Genomic DNA, 17691 nt, shown 5'->3' with positions numbered 1-17691 from the left:
CCCTAAATCATTGATCTAACCCCCAACATCAGCAAGACCCCTGTGCTGAAACCTTCAGAAAGACAGTAAAGAGTTAACAGCAGGCTGTAAACATTACGCATTTAATGGCTTTTTCAGCGACAAGCTTTTCTCAAACAAGAGGTTAGAGCATCATCACTGTAGAAAAATATTACAATTCATTTTCAACACATTTGTTGATAAAATCACAGCAGATCACCAAACAATTCATATCCCACAAAGTAAAGACAATTATTGTCATTATATTTTTTTGCTATTCATCTTGCTAAACATTAGTCATCTCCCAAATCCAAAGCTTTTATCACCATAAAAATAACAATTTATTTATTGGGGCTACACTATTTGCTAAGTAGTTAGAAGACCTGTGCCCTCTCCTCACAGGTCAAGCAGCTATAACTGGCTTTAGGTGACCGCGACAGGCATCCAAATGCATGAACTATCTGCACTCGCGTCTCTGTGCTTTAGTGCTAAAAATCACCATTACTCTGCTCCTCTTACACAAGGAGCCTTACACATTTAGTATTTAGTTACATAATTTATTATTTGAGTGTTCTCTATTTGAGTTGTGTGTGCGTGTGCGTGTGCGTATGTGTGCGTGTGTATGTGCGTGCGTGCGCATGGCATTTTCTCTTAACAGAAAAAGGGCAGTAAAGCGTAGATATCTGACTGACTCTCAGACATCCAGTTCCAATTGGACTTGATGCAACACAATACTGTTGGGAGTGTTTGACAACAGACTGATGTGGGAGTGTTTAGAGGCACATTTGTTGACCTTTTTTAAAATACTTTTTATCAAGGAACTTTAGCATCAAAGCTGATATCTGGTAACAGACAAAAAACAATATGAAGGCCAATCACTGTGATTCAGCGTCTCCAAGCTTTACTTTTTGGCAAAACCCCCGAGAGACATGCACATGGGGGAGAGACAGAGGGACTATTCAGGCTGTTGTGGGGAAAACCCAGAAGTTCATGAGCTACACAATTTTCACTTCTCCTTTAACGTGAGTGCAATGATAACAAGACCAGTGTTTGTATGGAGTAAAGCAGGAATAAACTGAATTTTACCCGTAGCAATGAATGGCTACTCCCACAATAAGTCAGATAAATACAACCATGTGAAGGAAACAAGAACAGCAAGATACTGATGCAAGTAGACTAAAATTAGATTGTGTGGTGAGAAACCGATGAAAAGGGATCGATGTTGACACATTCAAGACACGCTCATGATTTACAATAAAAATCAGATTCTCCTAATGCTGGATTGGATCTGATGGGGTTTGACTCCATGGTCACATTTTTAAACAGAAATATTCTGTAAACTGTGGCTGTTAAAGAAGTAGGTCAAATACCACAGGAAACCGTCTTCTTCACACTAGAACTGTCATTTTTCCGACCAGGAGTGGTAGTGCCTAAAGACAAAACACTTAATTCTTTTTGCTTTGTCTTTAACCGTAAATCAAAAGTGGTTGGGTGGGTGAGTGAGAGAGAGAGAGAGAGGAGAGAAAACACTTAAACCAAAGGGAAACATGTAAGCACACTGACATCCCAACATGGATATAGAACTCATAGATGTCGCATTGACTGCCTCTGTAATGGAACGAATGACTCATTTTGATAGCCGCAATCTTTGCAGGGTAAACGCTGCTTGCTTACATGAACATCAATTGGTGGCAAAGCAATATGGAAACCCTCCTACAGATAAAGGCGGTAAAACAACATCTCAGCTGATGGTATGAAAAACATAGGAACACCGTAACCAAGACGTTGGTGCTTGAAGGTTGGCCATGCCAAAAGGCTGTGAATGTGACATCTAGTGTTCTGGGGTGCATTTCTCATAGCCATAGTTGCTAACTTCATTAGCTACTTTGTTGTTTTCAATGCAATTTCCCATTGGCAACTACCCAGGTTGCTAACAGGCTAACAACTACACTTTCGAGAGATGCACCCCTGTATCCATGGCATCCAATGCCTGCCCCGAGGCCCTTGACCTCCCCCACAGGTGACTTGGTTGGATCCCCCACAGAGGAGCTCCATCTTCATGATGGCCTGAGAGGCAGGTTTAGCGTCCGCAGCGCTACTTCATAGGAGATGCTTTGGTGGGGATCATTATCCTGGACTCCATGTGCTGAATGAGGGGGACTAGGAGGATGACGAGGAGGAAGAAATGGGGGTGGGGAGGAAGAGGAGAGGAGATGAGATGAGGAGGGGATCAGAACGGAATGAGCGGAAAGGACAGAGGAGGAGATAAGGGGGAGGATGAGAAAGGAATGGAGCGAGAGGAGGAGGAGGAGGACAGGAGCAGAGAAAAAAAAGATTAAGAGTGGAGGGGGAAAAGTATATGAGGAGAGGAGAACAATTAGGGAGAAAGGAACAGGCAGGAGAGACGAGGAGGAGGGGAGAGATGAAGAGAGGTATGGAGGGGAAAAAAAAAAACTTTTCAGTACCCTTACAAAAGTGTGGAAAATCTCAAGGTCATCAGAGGTCAGATCCAAATGATTTCCACATCTTAGCACACACATTGGGTCCTTTCCATTATCCAAACTCCTGTCCTCTACTTTTGCTTGTGGCCTCACCACACAAATACACCTACCGCGATATGAGCGAGGCGAGCGACGGAAGTAATTAATTTGTATTGAGTCGCGCGACAAAAGCGATTCTGGAGACTAGAGGCGATTTGCGCGACGAGAGCGACAGTTTGAAGTTGAAATCCTTTCAACTTTCTATGATGCGGTTCGGCGACCAGCCGCGACAGCCAATGACTGTATAGAGGTCAGTGACCACAGCCAATGGGAATGTTTGAATGCTTTGCCTTCTGCCTGTACGGACATACTCTAGTCTCTTCAATCGCTCGTATCGCTTGCTGCTGCACTCTGTCGCTTGAATCGCATCACGCCTGGTCTATTCATGCGGTTACACTTTCCTGACGCTCCATCACCGTGAACAAAACAATTAAGTTTCCCTGCTGTCAGACTAGGCACAACAACTTTTGAGGGCCTTTTCCCCATTCAACTTTGACAGCGAATGAGAAAATTACTTCTTAGGAGTTAGGAGCTGTTTCCACGTAGCAGGGTATTTTTAAATGTGGATTTTTTTTTCTCCTGGTTACATTGGTTTTGGCCTTCCGTTTCCTCGTAAGCATATCGAAAATCCTGCTTTAGAAATATGCCAGTTAGGGGGCTAAAATGCACCTGTTACAACGGAGTTTTTATTTGTATCCCCATGTTGAGTTTCCACCTAAACAGGAGAAAAAAATACCCACAAATATCCGGCTACGTGGAAACTGCACCTTAATTGCACTTTTGTGGGATATCTACGTACAATTGAACTTGTATCAGCTTGCGAGATCATTACGAGGCCACGAGCACAAGGGAGGACAGGAGATTGAACGATGGAAAGGACCCCTTATGATAAGAACTAAGGTGGAAATGTATTGCCTTATTCACAAAATGCTGACTGTTTACACGTAGGAATATAACGGCACTGCTAAGAAATGAAATCTGCATTCACAGAAAGACTTTGCAATCTGTGAACAGTCATGCGAGTCTCACCTGTGTAGTAGACTGCTTCATCCCAGCCTTCATGCTTCCAGGCAGCGTTCCTCGTGTCCTCTCTGGACTGCAGGTCTTTGTAGGCTGCAAGGGAAGCACACCACCTTACACGGTCAGCGGAAACAGTTTTTTTTTTTTTTTTTAATAGATAGGACAGTGAATGAGTGATAGGAAAAGAACGGGGAGAGAGAGATGTGGGAAAGGATTGGCATAGGACCAGGGCCGGAATCAAACCCGTGTCGCCAGCGTAGCAGCCCAATGCCCTACAATTAGAGCCACGGCAGGGCCAGTTTTTTTTTTATTATTTTTAAAATAAATAACATTTCCAGGCTAAATTCCTAACAATAAGCACAAAAATTAGAATGTGAATCATATTCATCATTGCAACAGATATTACAAGGCTGTTCCCCTGGGTTTTCCCCATAAACATGCATTGACATGCAGTACACACGTCTGACTTAACTGACTATATATTACTGCATTTTTTTTTGTTTGGATACAAACAGCTGATACACCATTGTGTCCATATCACAATAGCAAATTACAAGGCAGGTGCTGGACTGGCCGTACCCCAGAGGTGATGCACCATGTACAGGCTCCCGATCTGCGAGAAGAAGCCTCCACAAGCCTCCTGGTTCTCCTGGCGCAGCTCAATGGCACGGGCCCTGTCAACAGTCTCCAGGTCAGTTTCATACGGGCCAACTCAACCAGCAGGACTTAAAAGGTAAGTGTGTAATTTCAGCAGTTTATTTCCAAAATGTATATTGCCCATTTGTACATTTGGTGCTTTTCATTAATATTTACCAAGTACAAAAACAAATATTGACTGGTCTGACCATTGTACCCATAGGTTGTGCAGCAAAACAGGTTTATGAGTTGTCATTCGAATTGGTGGATTTACATGTAAAGCCTCCACCTACTCATGTATGAAATGTACATTTCCAAATGGGTTAGAAAAGACATTTGTGAATAGGCAACATAAATTCTGGAAATAACGAATTAATAACAAATTACACACTGGACCTCGCACAAAAAACACCACCTTTGTGGATTTTTTAATTTTTGGACCGTCCCAAAAAGGTGCAGTGTTCCTTTAAGAAAATTCGCCTCACCTCAGAACATCAGCAGCAATACATGAACAATTTCATAAGATAACAGTTTGATTTTCTGCATGATTTGATTCTTTCAGATTTTAAGTGCAGTCATTTCTCTGCAGGCACTTTGAGCAAATCAATGTCAACTTTTTTCCTTCTGTTTTGTAGACCATGCTGGTACAGTTAAGAATCAAGATATTACATACGTCTCTGTTGTATTTAGTTATTGCTGGTTCGTCATGCAATTTGAAGAAAATTCAATGTGAACGTTATGGCAGGCACATTGTATGCATTGCATTGTTTGAATTACAACATGCAAAAATAGATGTATTAAATTAACTAAACAGCTTAATTTGGACCCAATGTTTAAGTAGTTAAAACAAACCATTCATAAAACTCAGCAACTACATCTGTGAAGGCAACGATAATAAATACATGTAAGCAACCACTAGTAGTAAAAGAGGGTATGTTCTTCATATCTATGCAAATCACTTCAATGCAACATAAAACATCATAATGTGGTGTTACAATTAATAATCTGGTTAAATGCCGTATACTGTACATTAGGTTACATCCTATAGTGCATTGACAGAAGAGTAGAGGTCTTACCAGTAGTTTCCCCATTCAATCATCGTTCCAGGCTGGAAAGAAAACATGACAGTCACTTTCCTCAAGTCAGATATGTCAGGGTGTCTGCATATTTTGACTACCAAATGTAATGCCTCCCATGAAAATATAATACCATTCTTCAAAAAAACCATGGCAATAGATGGCAAAAGATTAGGCTTTTTAAGGCCTTAAAAACCAGATATCGCAGAGACCCTTAGGATAGCAGTCTCTTATTCAAGATCATTCAACTGCACAGACACAATGCACAACTATCCTGATATGATGTACATGAGCCACAATGTACACACCTACCACAATGCAGCGATGCCACAATACACACAAGAGTTTAATAGTATGCATTTAATCTATTCCCCACACAAGCCTACAAACCAAATTTAGTGACAACCGAACAGAGTAATTGACAATTGAAAAAACAACAGAAGGGGTGACTGGAGCTAAGTCTGACCATAATTTTAAGAAACCTTATTTCCTTGAGCCAAAGAGCACCTGCTAAAGAGGGAAAAAGTGAAGCAGCACTCCTCCATGATCAACATTCCCTAGTGAACAGTTGACTTTTTTTAGCATAACAGAAGGGGTGAATATTTAACAACCCCCTCCCGGAGAACAGGCAATACTACCATGTTGAACTCTCAATGTGTTATAAGGACAATCTGTGAGGAAAAACATCCTGCACACATCCTGAGAAAATACTAACCACAGGCATTTAACGGTTTCAGTGTTAACAGGATGGAATTTGCTGATGCTAGGGGGATCACACTCCTTTGGTTTCTATCGTGGATGTTTTTGCATGCATTACATTTCGAAATGGGACACGGACTACATGCCTTTACAGACTGAACATATACAATAAGAGTACAGTACAATTGTAATAAAATTGGCCGAAATTTTCCCAGTAACATATACATGTGCATTCTCTTCTGACACGTTTAGGCCGACTGAGAACCGTGCTGGTGCCCGTTTCTGCACTTTATAGTAAACTGGCTGGCTTGTTCACACCGCAGATATTAGTGTTCCCGAACTGAAAAGATGGTTTGCAATGCAAACCGTGACGACGACGTGGATGTCAGCAGGTTCATCTGGGTAACACAGTCACGTGCAGAAAAGTTCAGTTCGGTATGAACATGGGTGGTTCACAGGTAAGTTTAGAGTCAAGCGTAACTGGTGTGGGTACGGGCAACTGCACAGCTCCAGTCGGCCTAAAAACAGTATTTGTGCTCTTTACTTTTAGCCAAGCTTTCGGTCTGCAGACCTTCCTCAAGAGGAAGGTCTGCCGACCGAAAGCTTGGCTAAGTAAAGAACACAGAGATACATTTTTATTTTATTTATTAGTTTTTTTTGTTTATGTTTGGCACCTTTTAATCAAGGGGGCAGTGTAATCTGGTAAAATCTCTATAACATCTACAGCAAGTGGCACCTACCCTGAGCTGGTTAAATGTTTATAACATCTACAGCAAGTGGCACCTACCCTGAGCTGGTATGACCTGAGCTCATAGACGTTGGGCCCCTCTCGAGGAACAGGCTCGTTCCAGAAACTGAACTCCAGGAGGAGCTGGTTGCGACGGGACAAGAGCATCTTTGAGCGCTCTTTTCGGAACTCCACAAACTCCTGTGGAATCAAGACAATGAAACAAAAACGGGTAGAACTTCATCAGTGTTCCTGTATCTATTACAGCGCATCATCAGCAGCATGCCATATTTGGTCAGAATCTGATGCCAGCCCATTCAAAATAGATATCATTTACCAACAGGTGTACATTTGCAGCAAAGTGCAGTTATGTGTATTAGGTCTTTCTGTGTATGACTTGTATCTACAGTATGTCGTGTATCTATGTATCTAGGTAAACTGTCAGACACCTTAATTTCCCTCAGGATTAATAAAAGTAATCTCTACTCTAATATATCCTTGACTACTGTGTAAAAACACTTGAACGTTTACTCAGCATACTGTATAAACCTTTTATTACTTATTAAGTTACCTTATTCTTTCTCAGTTTGCCCATGACATCAGTGAGAGCTGGATATCCCCCTCGGTACCTCCAAAGGTGAACTGGGAGAGACAGAAAAGCATTATTTATCTTATTATTTTATCCAAGGCGACTTACACTTCTTTTAAGTACAGGGTATTGGTTACAGTCCCTGGAGCAGTGTGGGGTAAGGTGCCTTGCTCAAGGGCACCTCAGCCATGGAGTGAGATAGGGAGAGGTAAGGGTGGGATTCGAACCAGCAACCCTATGATCAAAGAAAGTGGATCTAACAAGCAGCGTCAGTTTGTTTCTTTTCCGGTATCCACTTTATGACGGATGAACGCCCCTTTAGGAGACCTACGGTTAGGAGTCCTGAGGTTGAGAATCAATGAAGTCCCCTTAGCGCTGTAGATGGCGGTAGCGCACGTCTTGCGCAAACACCTCAAAAAGAGAAGAAGAAGTAGGGGACAACGCCCCCTTAGGAGACCCAACTTGAGCACATGCTTTTGCATTGAGTGGTCGTGTTTTGCGATATCTTGCTCTGATTCAGTATTTTTGCTATGATCTTAAGTCCATCTCTTTAACCACTATGCCATGGCTGCATAATTACTGTAATCGAGCAGACACACCACAATGGTCACGTCACTGCTATGTGGTTTAAAAAAAAAACCTGCTCTTTGTGATTTGCTAAAGGAGGAATACACTCATGGAAGTTCTAAATGGAGTTATCATCATGAAGTAGATGTGGAAATATCCAAACTAAAACACATATCACACCCTGCTCATTAACCTCTTAAAGTTCGGGGTGGTCGGTACCGGGTTCAATGACTTTGAACTTGAACTTGATCTTCATTCCGCAATTGTTTAAAATCCAGGTGGTGTAATAAACCCAGGAACATTATATATCATTGGAAAGCTTAGAACCTCAGGAACACACCTAGCACTACTATACAGGGATTTGATCATATTGTATGTGCATTATTATCAATTTATTACACAATGTCACCTTTCAAATTTGACCCCCTCAAGCACCCCTCGCCTGATGTCTCCCTACCTTCCTAGGATGAGTGGACATCCAAACATGAACATATCCTTATCAGCATGGTCTCAAAATGTCTGTTACAATCCAAGGTTTATGAGAGTGTAGTCTTTTTTTACTTTATTTCAACCAAAAGTTGTACAACTCCAGTCAAACAAAACCACTTTATTGTGAAAAAAATGATCATGTTTTTCCCCCTCATGAATTTTGCTGTTTTCGTCCACACTGCCATATTTTTCACATGATCAATGATATTCCACATGATCCCCAGACTCTGCTGATTACATGGGCAGCACTGGGGTGGCTCTGTGACATTCCTACCCTGAAAGACAAGCCTTAGAAGAGAAGTAGGCAGGTCCTGCTTTACACAGCTTCGTATTGGCTCATTTGCTTTGAATGACTGCAGCTCCCTCAAAGCAAGAGCTAGAAACTCCATTCAAAGACTGAGTGATAGCCCAGAGTCCAGGTTTTCAAATGAGTCATATAGCTCTTCTGTATTACACCCAGGGACAAAGGAATCTCAAATCTGCTCAACAATACCCCTTTCTTACCATGTTTTTACTGTACATAGTGTACAGTACCGTACAGTACTGTACAGCAACATCTCTGTAATACTACCCAAAAGGCATATCCAACCATGGCTGATGACTGTATAACACCTCCAGGAGTATGCTTTCATATGTGACTATGATAAGGCTTCTAGCTCAAAAGGTTCTTGTACAGTAAGACCTTATATGGGGGGTGCATTTTGACTAACTAAAAAAATATATAAAAAGACACTTGGTAAAACGCATGTGTATATCCACACATAATTGTCTTGGTAAAGGTCATATATAGATGTAGCAAGTTCTCCTTTGACAAACAGCTTCAGTAGACCTGTGATGAAGTCTTAAATATGTTTCCAATGCCAAATGTATCAGCTATACTGCTGAAATGTAGTAATTTCTAGGGGGTCTTCATGAACGCATTTCAGAAAAAAGATGTTCTAACCCTAAGTCCTTGGCAGTACATCACAAAATCTTCCTGTCACTTCCTGAAGATTCTACAGAGTCTCTACTTTCAAATGGTACCAGCCACTTCATGATGGGTCAAAGTATGCAGACACAGGAAGCATCTAAGTAGACGTTGTGCAAAACCTTAAAGTGTTTATGAAACGAAAACAAACGGTCATTCCCATTAAAGCCTTGTTTTTTCTGATGGCATCGATGAGACTTTGAACCCAATCATCCTGGAGGAACTTGTGAAAATGGCAACTCAAAGTGTGAATTCTGTGAAATTTGGTGTGACTAATGAGCTGGGCTGTGACATCATAGAGGGGAGTCCCTGGTTTGCTAGTATGGCGATCTGAGAAAACAACACACATTTGATGGACCCACATCTTATAAAGGAACCAAAATTCTGATACAAACATCAGCGTGTCGAAAAACCACACATCCAACCTCATGAGAAAAAAAAACAGCAGCACAAATCTATTTCAGAGCCACTGATACATCTGCAGAAAGTGACATGTCTGACAGGCGAAGTGACGATTGTTGACATAGCCTGACAGTTCGTTTTGTTTATGGTTACGGTTGCTAAGGGCGCTTTGCCATGACCCACAGATGACATGGCATGTGTATTTGTTGACAAATGGGGGGCATTTTGATTCAATTGCGCGATATAGTGTGATTGAAATGCATGTAGGCTACATGCAAAAATATCATCAACTAGAGAAAAAACGGAGGTATTAGGCTGTTGGAAAAACGCCCTATATAGCCTGAGTCCTCAGCATATTTTTAGCGTTTATCATTATTATTATTTTTTGTGCTCAAAGTCACAGGCGTCGCGTGTCCCTCAGCCGGACTCTGAGGACGAAGGATGTCCAAACGTCAGCCACACGTGCACCACAATACTAAAAACAAACAATCAACGCTTCAAAGTAGGCCTACGCTATGTGCATCTCTGTTTATTCGCTAAGCAGTAGCAGGACTTTTTCTAGGGTTGGCATGAGGGAGCATCATGGCAGGTTACAGGGGGTGTTCCCCCCCATGAATGAGAAATTTATTAGGGGCGCTCAAATATATATATATGTAAAAATAAAAGTATGAAGGTGCACCCACGGAGGTATGAGGGTGGAGCGCCCCTATTTCCCCGTTCAGAAAAAGCCCTGAGTAGCCCAATCTGTGAGTTGGCTGTCCTCGACTGAGAGCACCACGCTGATGTGCGGATATCCTCCCAAAACCAATTTATTGACCAGTTGAATGGCAATCAATACAAAGTGCATATTCCGAGAGCATTCGCATCGGTTTGGCATGCAATGTGCATTACCCTTTCCTGAAAATAACATACAAAGCAGATGGACAAGGTAAATCGAGTAGCCTAAAGCAAAGCAGTGCACTCACCTGTCTTCGTGCCCGAGCAGTTACAGGGCCAGTTTCAATCTGCACGCCGGCGATGTCAATTGTTGGAACTGCTTGAGGCAATAGCATTCTCTTCAGTCCAACCATGCCCGCGACCTCCACATTTGTGGTGAAGCACAAGGGGTGGAAATGTGCCGAACACAACATTGACCACGAGCTTGCTTCAAAACCACGCATTGGATCCACAGAGCCCTAGCTTGATTTAGCCTTCTCCTTGTCGGCCACAGTTCCATCATTCTTCACAGAAGGGAACTTGTGCAAAGATATTCCTTCTGTCAAGTAGCCATTTTTGCAGCTGGCACCGTTCGGCCCTCCAGCAACACACTGCTTGACACTGCGCTTTGTTTTGGTACTAGCCGCCATTGATCTGAACAAGGTGGAATGAGGTGAACTCACCCCTTCTATGTCACGCATATCATTTGCATAAAATTTGCATGTCACCAAAAAAACACTTTTTGGGAACGTTTTAACATGACTTTTAGGACAAAATATCACCCAGACAATATCCCATTTTATTCACAAGGCTTAGAACTTTCAGAATCTGTCCTGGAAATGGTCAAATTCCTTTACTTTGTTTTCGTTTCATAAACACTTTAAAAACACTCAAAAATAGCCCCGAAGCTTAAGAGGTTAAGAAGTTGATCTACCAAGACAATTCCATTCCTTAACCACTTATCAAAAAATATAGATTTCGTTTCACAACACATCTCCCTATTATTCACAAACTGCATCTTTTTTATACGTTTTCTTTTACACATGATATTATAGCTCCCACCCACCCCCTCCCTCCGTCTCCTATTGGTGCATTCCGCAAGTCTGTTCTGATTGGTCAAGAAAGAGGCAGCATCCAAGATCAGCTCCAACTTCTTGAATTGAAGGTTGTTTAAGGTTTGTGCGATGAACTGTATTTTTCATCCTAGCACATAATCATAATACATACTAACATGCTACATTCTATGAGGTGACAACTTCTGTTGGACAAAAAAAGGTGTTCAAATGGTATTGGCAAGCAGTGGGAAAATATCAAGAACACATGCAGGCAGCAGCAGCAAACTACTTCAGATTTGTAAAAACTGACGACTTCCTTTAACCTTATATGAAATCCTGGATGTAAAACAGTTGAGGAGGACTAGAGATAACTATAAGCAAATAAAGCGTCAGTTCACTGTTTACAGGCAACAAGAGCGGAGGCATTTGCATAGTGTGAAATGGCAGCTTGCCCAGGCTGGATGCGGAGGGGTGGCCAAGGTGACCATCTCCGTGACAGTGAAAAGGCAGACATATTTTTGGACAGGGGATTTTGGGGTCCTCCCCCAAGAAAATTTGCATTTCTTACATGCAATTTCATGCATTTTAATCAACCAGGTGTCCGGCTTAATGCTGTGCCGGACGCCGGACAAGGCACTGAATAATAGACGGACGGTCCGTCCTAAAGACCCTAGGGGTGGCCGAGCTCTCTCGCATACCTGCCTGGTCCTGCTCCCCGTACCAAGTGTTCCAGGTTCCCACCAGCTCACACGTGTACTCGGGGTCGTTGTGGATATTGGGGAGCATGGCTTCACTGTGTGGAAAGAGAGATTTGTTATTCTGAAGTCATTCATAGATTAATCACACTGCAAGAACTACAGCCAACAATAATGACAAGGATTTGCATATAAACTGTTTTCGATATACAGGACCAGCACAATGCTTCAAATGTATAGGGATTAAGGTCTCAATTACAGATTTGATTAGCCTGTTACAGAATATCAAACTGAAGTATGCCACATTTGAACGTAATTGCCGTCCTAGCATAGAAAAATGTACATGTAAGAGGGTCTTACCAAAGCTTGTTGTAGGCTTCCTGGCACTCTGGCTTGACATTGTGAACTACAAAAGAAATAGCTGTTTGAAATAATCCCAGCCAGGACAAACTCCACTGGCTGTTGCAAGACTAACACATTGTAATCCCCTTATTTTAAGAATATTCTCTGACTGATGAGAGACCAAGTTTGAAATGTGGTTATGGGCCTACATTGGATTTTGTAGAGGTTGTGGTCCTCTTTCTTGGCGAGCAGGTGCGAGTGGGCATCTTTCCTGGGGTTCACTTGGCGCACAAAGAGGGACTTGAACCAACTGTCTTCTTTTTTGCCCGGTGTTGCCGAGAGAGATCTGGTGATAGGAATGGAAAGCAGAGTTTAACCTTAACGTACACAGACATGGAAAGTTATTTTTAACTTTGTCCACAAAGGTCAAATCTATTTAGGCGTTTAAACTCGGCCCTCTTGTTCAAGAACTAGGTTAGAGCTACTTCAAATACAAATGTAACAATGTGGATCCACCTGTTGCACCAATAGTCACCATACTTGAGATACTGTGAATAAGTCAGATTTCACTCAAAGGCCATCGACACACTACAATCAGCATTCAAAGAATAAAAACACCATGCGGCAGTAGAATGTTTCAATGTAACCAAACATGTTGTCATATCATAATATATCACACAAGGCAGGTCGGATAAAGGTCAACACGTTCGGGTTCCATTAGGTGCCGAATGAGTCTTTCTGCTGCTGAAGAGCAGCGTTTGATTCCACGTCTGTGATATCTCTAGGCTACTAAAATCACAATCCAAGCAGTGACAGTAACTGAGAATAGGATCTACGAAAGCAAGAACGCCATGGTCACATGTTATGTCTAATGACCTTGAGCGACAATTCAGTGGCGATATAACATTAGCCTGAGATTACCCATGTGTTTTCCAACGGGGTCAACACCAGCGCGCACAAGCTTACAGTTTAACACTAGTTTGTAGTACGCAACGCATTGCCCTTCTCCGACAACAAGTATACCGACCTTCAGAAGAGCAGCAGCCCACATGTCTAGCAAACTGGAGTGTAAAACTTCCTCCTTGCATTGCACAGTTTTAATAAGTTGTGATTTAAGTGGCTAACTGATTAGCTTGTGTTAACCTACAAGTCTTGGGTGCACTGAGTGCACTGTTGTGTGCGAACTACTTGCACCTCAAATCACAGGTAGTTAGCTGCACAAGTTAGCGAACAAAAGCAAGCACTTTGTACACGCGGGTTAACATTTTCCATTCTGTTGTAGAATCTACTCTTGAACTGTAATTTTCACCTTATCGTCACAGAAACATGCTGGTTCCCTCGGACACCTTTTCTAGCCTGATTTAGGCCGTTTCCCACACTCTGAAGGACTCGAGTCGCCATCTTTCCCTGAATGATCTGAGTGTTGTTGTGTGGGGTGACCACACGGCCCCAGAGAAGAAACCTTGCGGCATGAACTTCTAATCTCTCACCACCAGAGGGCACTGTATTGAAGCTGCTTGGTAATTAGCGTTGGATAACCTTTTGAGCTACCATGTCTCTAGCCTGGTCCTGACCATCCCATAATACTACCATTTCATTTCGTATTTATTTAGTTATTTTATTATTTATTTATTTAGTATTGAAGCCAATCCTTTGGCGGAAGTACGTAGGATGGCTCGCGAGGCTACCATGTCTCTGCTTTGGGCTGGGTTGTGAACAGTGAACACAGTGAGCTCACTTTGTTCAGATGGGAATGAGATTAATTAGAAAAAAAAACACAATCTACTCCCTCCAGACAAAGGACAAAGTCAGTAAAAGAGTGACTGACTTGAGATATTTAGAAAAGTTATGTCAATCCAATTGCCCAATGTCATGGAACAAAAATCCTGTTTTATGTCTAGGCCTACTTACTGTTTGAGTCAAATAGTGAAAATGAAATCTCAAACCACCAGCCTTCATTGCAACCAGTCACTTATATCAAGGCTGCCCTTTATATGTTTGACTGAATGCTGCTCTGATGCTTGACTTAATTGTGTCTACTCTGCACTTCTGTGAGTATGGTTAGGCCTACAAAATAATTATTGCGGACAAATTTGTTGAGTCCTGGTCATGTTCAAGGTGATTCTCTTGTGTCAGGTCATGCTCAGCATGCACCATGGTTATCTCCCCATATACAGTGGTAGGCCTACACTAGGGATGTCAAACTCAGGCCCGAGGGCCAAATTTGGCCCGCGGAGCCATTTTATTCGGCCCCCGAGATCATTTCAAATCTCTATTATAGTTGGCCCACATACACCATCAATGTATAGCATAATATGACTTGAACATGAAATTTGCTGTGTCACAGGATGTGTAGACACATTTGAACTAACAAATATGATGAGAAAGATTGTATGTGAAATTTAACTAGGAGTATGAAGTGTATGCATGCACAATTTTAGTCCATTTTTAAAAATAATTGTGGAGTTTAGCCCGCGACTTATTTCCAGATTTTGATTTTGGCCCTCAGTCAATTTGAGTTTGACACCCCTGGCCTACAGTATAATAAGTAGGCCTACTGTTTGATCCCGTGCTGATTTTGCTTGTTCGCCTAATAAAGACATGATCAGTCTATCAAGTCAAGTCAAGTCAAGTCAGCTTTTATTGTCACTTTGTTCATATGCACAAGTCATACAAGGAAAATGAAATTACATTTTCTCTCTATACCATGCCAGGACATAGACATATACAGGACTGACATGAAGTGCAAGACAGGGCAGGTAACAGTGATGGACTGGTAACAATAAGTGGTCGATAATGACTACAGTACAAATAAACATTTAACATTTACCATTCAACATTTAACATTGAACATGTAAACAGAAGATAAGATAAATATAGAATGTAGACATGACAATAATAGAAATAATTTTAGTAGTAGATGTATTCTAACATAGAGAGACAGAATATCAAATAGAAAGTCCAGAAAATAACTTTAAGAATATATATTAGCCTGACTGGTTTAGTATTTGATCCCCTGCTAACCATTGAGTTGTGGTTCCACAGACCATATAGGAACTTGACATCTGAATAAAAGACACCTGTAAACAGTTATCTGCATAAAAGACACATTGACTCAGTAGAATCAGTCCATATCAGTCAATCAATAAGACTCGCCAACATGGGAAAGACTAAAGAGCTGTCAAAGGATGTCAGGGACAAGATTTTAGACCTGAACAAATAAGCTACAAAACCACAAGCAAGAAACTGCACGGGAAGAGCTATAGGCAATGATATCAAGGAAGCTGGGAACTCAATCACTAAGAAAAAGATTGGTAACACCTAAATGCCACAAGGATTGAAGCGCACTGCAGTGTGTGTGTATACCCTTGCTTAACATGCTGTCCACCTGAGGTTTGCCAATGAGCAGACTGGTTTAGGATATTGTGAGTTGCTGTAATCAGAGGAAAACAAAATTGAGCCATTTGACATTAGCACATCTCACTGTGTTTGGAGAAAGACAAATGCTGCCAATGATCCCAGAACAGAAGGGTAGCCGTAGCCTAATGGTTAGAGAGGAGGTCTTAAAGGTTCCCTGTGTAGGCTAATATTTTTAGTAGTTAATTTACAGAATGTATGCTGCCCATTCACAAATGCTACCTTTTTAACAAATGCTTACCACCACCATCAAATTCCTAGTATCCATTATGACTGGGAAAGTTGCACTTCATATGATCTTGTCCATGGTCCGCCGTTTTGAATTTCCAGAAATAGACATTTGTAACTGCAAAATATACTGTACTTTGGCCATACTAGTAATGGTTTATGATTTAGTAAATATTAATGTAAAGATCAAATTTGGCAATAGGCAGCACAATTTAAATCAGCCGCATAGTTGCAATACCTATTCTGGCCACCATTCTACACAGTGCACCTTTAAGATCAGAGCATTGCAGCTGGTTCGAATCCCACCCTTACCTCTCCCTACACCACCACCCATGACTGAAGCCTCCTTGAGCAAGGCACCTACCCACATTGCACCAGGGACTGAAACCAATACCCTTCAAATACAAGTAACTCTACGTTGCTTCGGGCAGGTAAACGGTTAGGGTGTCAGACTTGTAGCCCAAAGGTTGCTGGTTCGACTCCCGACCCGCCAGGTTGGTGGGGGAGTAATTAACCAGTGCTCTCCCCCATCCTAGAAGTACCCTGAGCATGGTACCGTCCTGTCGCACTGCTCCCTTGTGGCGCCATTGGGGGCTGCCCCCTTGCACGGATGAGGCATAAAAGCAATATCGTTGTGTGCAGTGAACACTTGTGTGCTGTGTCACAATGGCAATGGGAGTTGGAGCTTCCCAGGTGGGCTATCACTTTCACTTTCATAAAGGTGTCAGCCAAGAATGTATGTAATGTAACACCCTCCTCATCATCATGCATGGAAGTTGCAACATTATTGTTTGAGGGTGTTTGTTGGGCCACAGCACAAGACTTCACAGTGCCAACAAACGGATGGAGGGAGGCAAGTACCACAAAATCATAAATGCCATCCCTCCCCCACTAGACAGGGAGTGGGTAGGATGGGTGTCCCAACATGATAATAATCCACAACATGCCAAAGCAACAAAGGAGTGGCTCAAGAAGCACATTAAGGCCATGAAGTGGCTCAGACAGTCTACGGACATCAACCCCATAATAATCATATGGCGGGAACTGAAGCTCCCATTTGCCAAGCTACGGCACAAAACACTGCCAGAAAAATGGGTTGTTCACCTATCAAGTTGGTTAAACTGAGAAGAGCTAAATCCCAACCTGCTTCACACATTTATTACAATGATTTTAGTCAATTAAATAGATCAATTAATCAAATTCTTTAGTCCTTTCTTTAGTTTATTAGAGAATGAATGTAACGATTGGAAAACTCTGCTCCTGCCCTTTCCAATGGTAAGTTTATGACATTTGCTGCATTGCCACCTCAGCTAAAAAAAAAATCAGATGACTTTGACTTTCTCTCAGGCCCAAATAAACAAAGACACATACAATTGTTGTAATGTAGACTGCATAATGCAGGTTTTAAAGTAACCAAAATGATTATTCTAATAGTGCACCCCAGACAACATCCCTCACCCTCACCATAAAGACGATGTTTGGAAATAATTGTCATTTTTCTGGATAATTTTAAAGGCATTCTTCCAGATATAGGCTACTTTAGATTCTC

General features: G+C 41.9%; 1 protein-coding gene across 1 annotated transcript; it reads right to left on the bottom strand.

Moving 5' to 3' along the window:
* Positions 1-85: 85 nt before the first annotated feature.
* LOC134452534 (protein NipSnap homolog 2-like) lies at positions 86-13944 on the bottom strand. The gene is made up of 10 exons (XM_063202982.1): positions 13807-13944; positions 12707-12843; positions 12516-12561; positions 12159-12253; positions 7267-7337; positions 6756-6896; positions 5270-5301; positions 4137-4231; positions 3567-3650; positions 86-2157 (listed from the first exon to the last, which is right to left on the bottom strand). Exons 1-10 carry the CDS (start codon positions 13896-13898, stop codon positions 2093-2095), a joined length of 858 nt encoding a protein of 285 aa, XP_063059052.1. The 5' UTR covers positions 13899-13944; the 3' UTR covers positions 86-2092.
* Positions 13945-17691: the final 3747 nt, after the last annotated feature.

This window comes from Engraulis encrasicolus, chromosome 7 (assembly GCF_034702125.1).
Source record: "Engraulis encrasicolus isolate BLACKSEA-1 chromosome 7, IST_EnEncr_1.0, whole genome shotgun sequence".
Taxonomy (NCBI): domain Eukaryota; kingdom Metazoa; phylum Chordata; class Actinopteri; order Clupeiformes; family Engraulidae; genus Engraulis; species Engraulis encrasicolus.
Note: the sequence above shows the minus strand (reverse complement) of the source record. Positions and strands in the feature narration are given on the sequence as shown.

Coding starts and splice junctions, on each gene's coding strand:
- LOC134452534 (XM_063202982.1), bottom strand. CDS start 13,898: ATGGCGACTCGAGTCCTTCAGAGTGTGGGAAACGGCCTAAATCAGGCT. Junction 12,844..13,806: donor CATGTTTCTGTGACGATAAG/GTGAAAATTACA, acceptor TCCTATCACCAG/ATCTCTCTCGGCAACACCGG. Junction 12,562..12,706: donor CAACCTCTACAAAATCCAAT/GTAGGCCCATAA, acceptor TTTCTTTTGTAG/TTCACAATGTCAAGCCAGAG.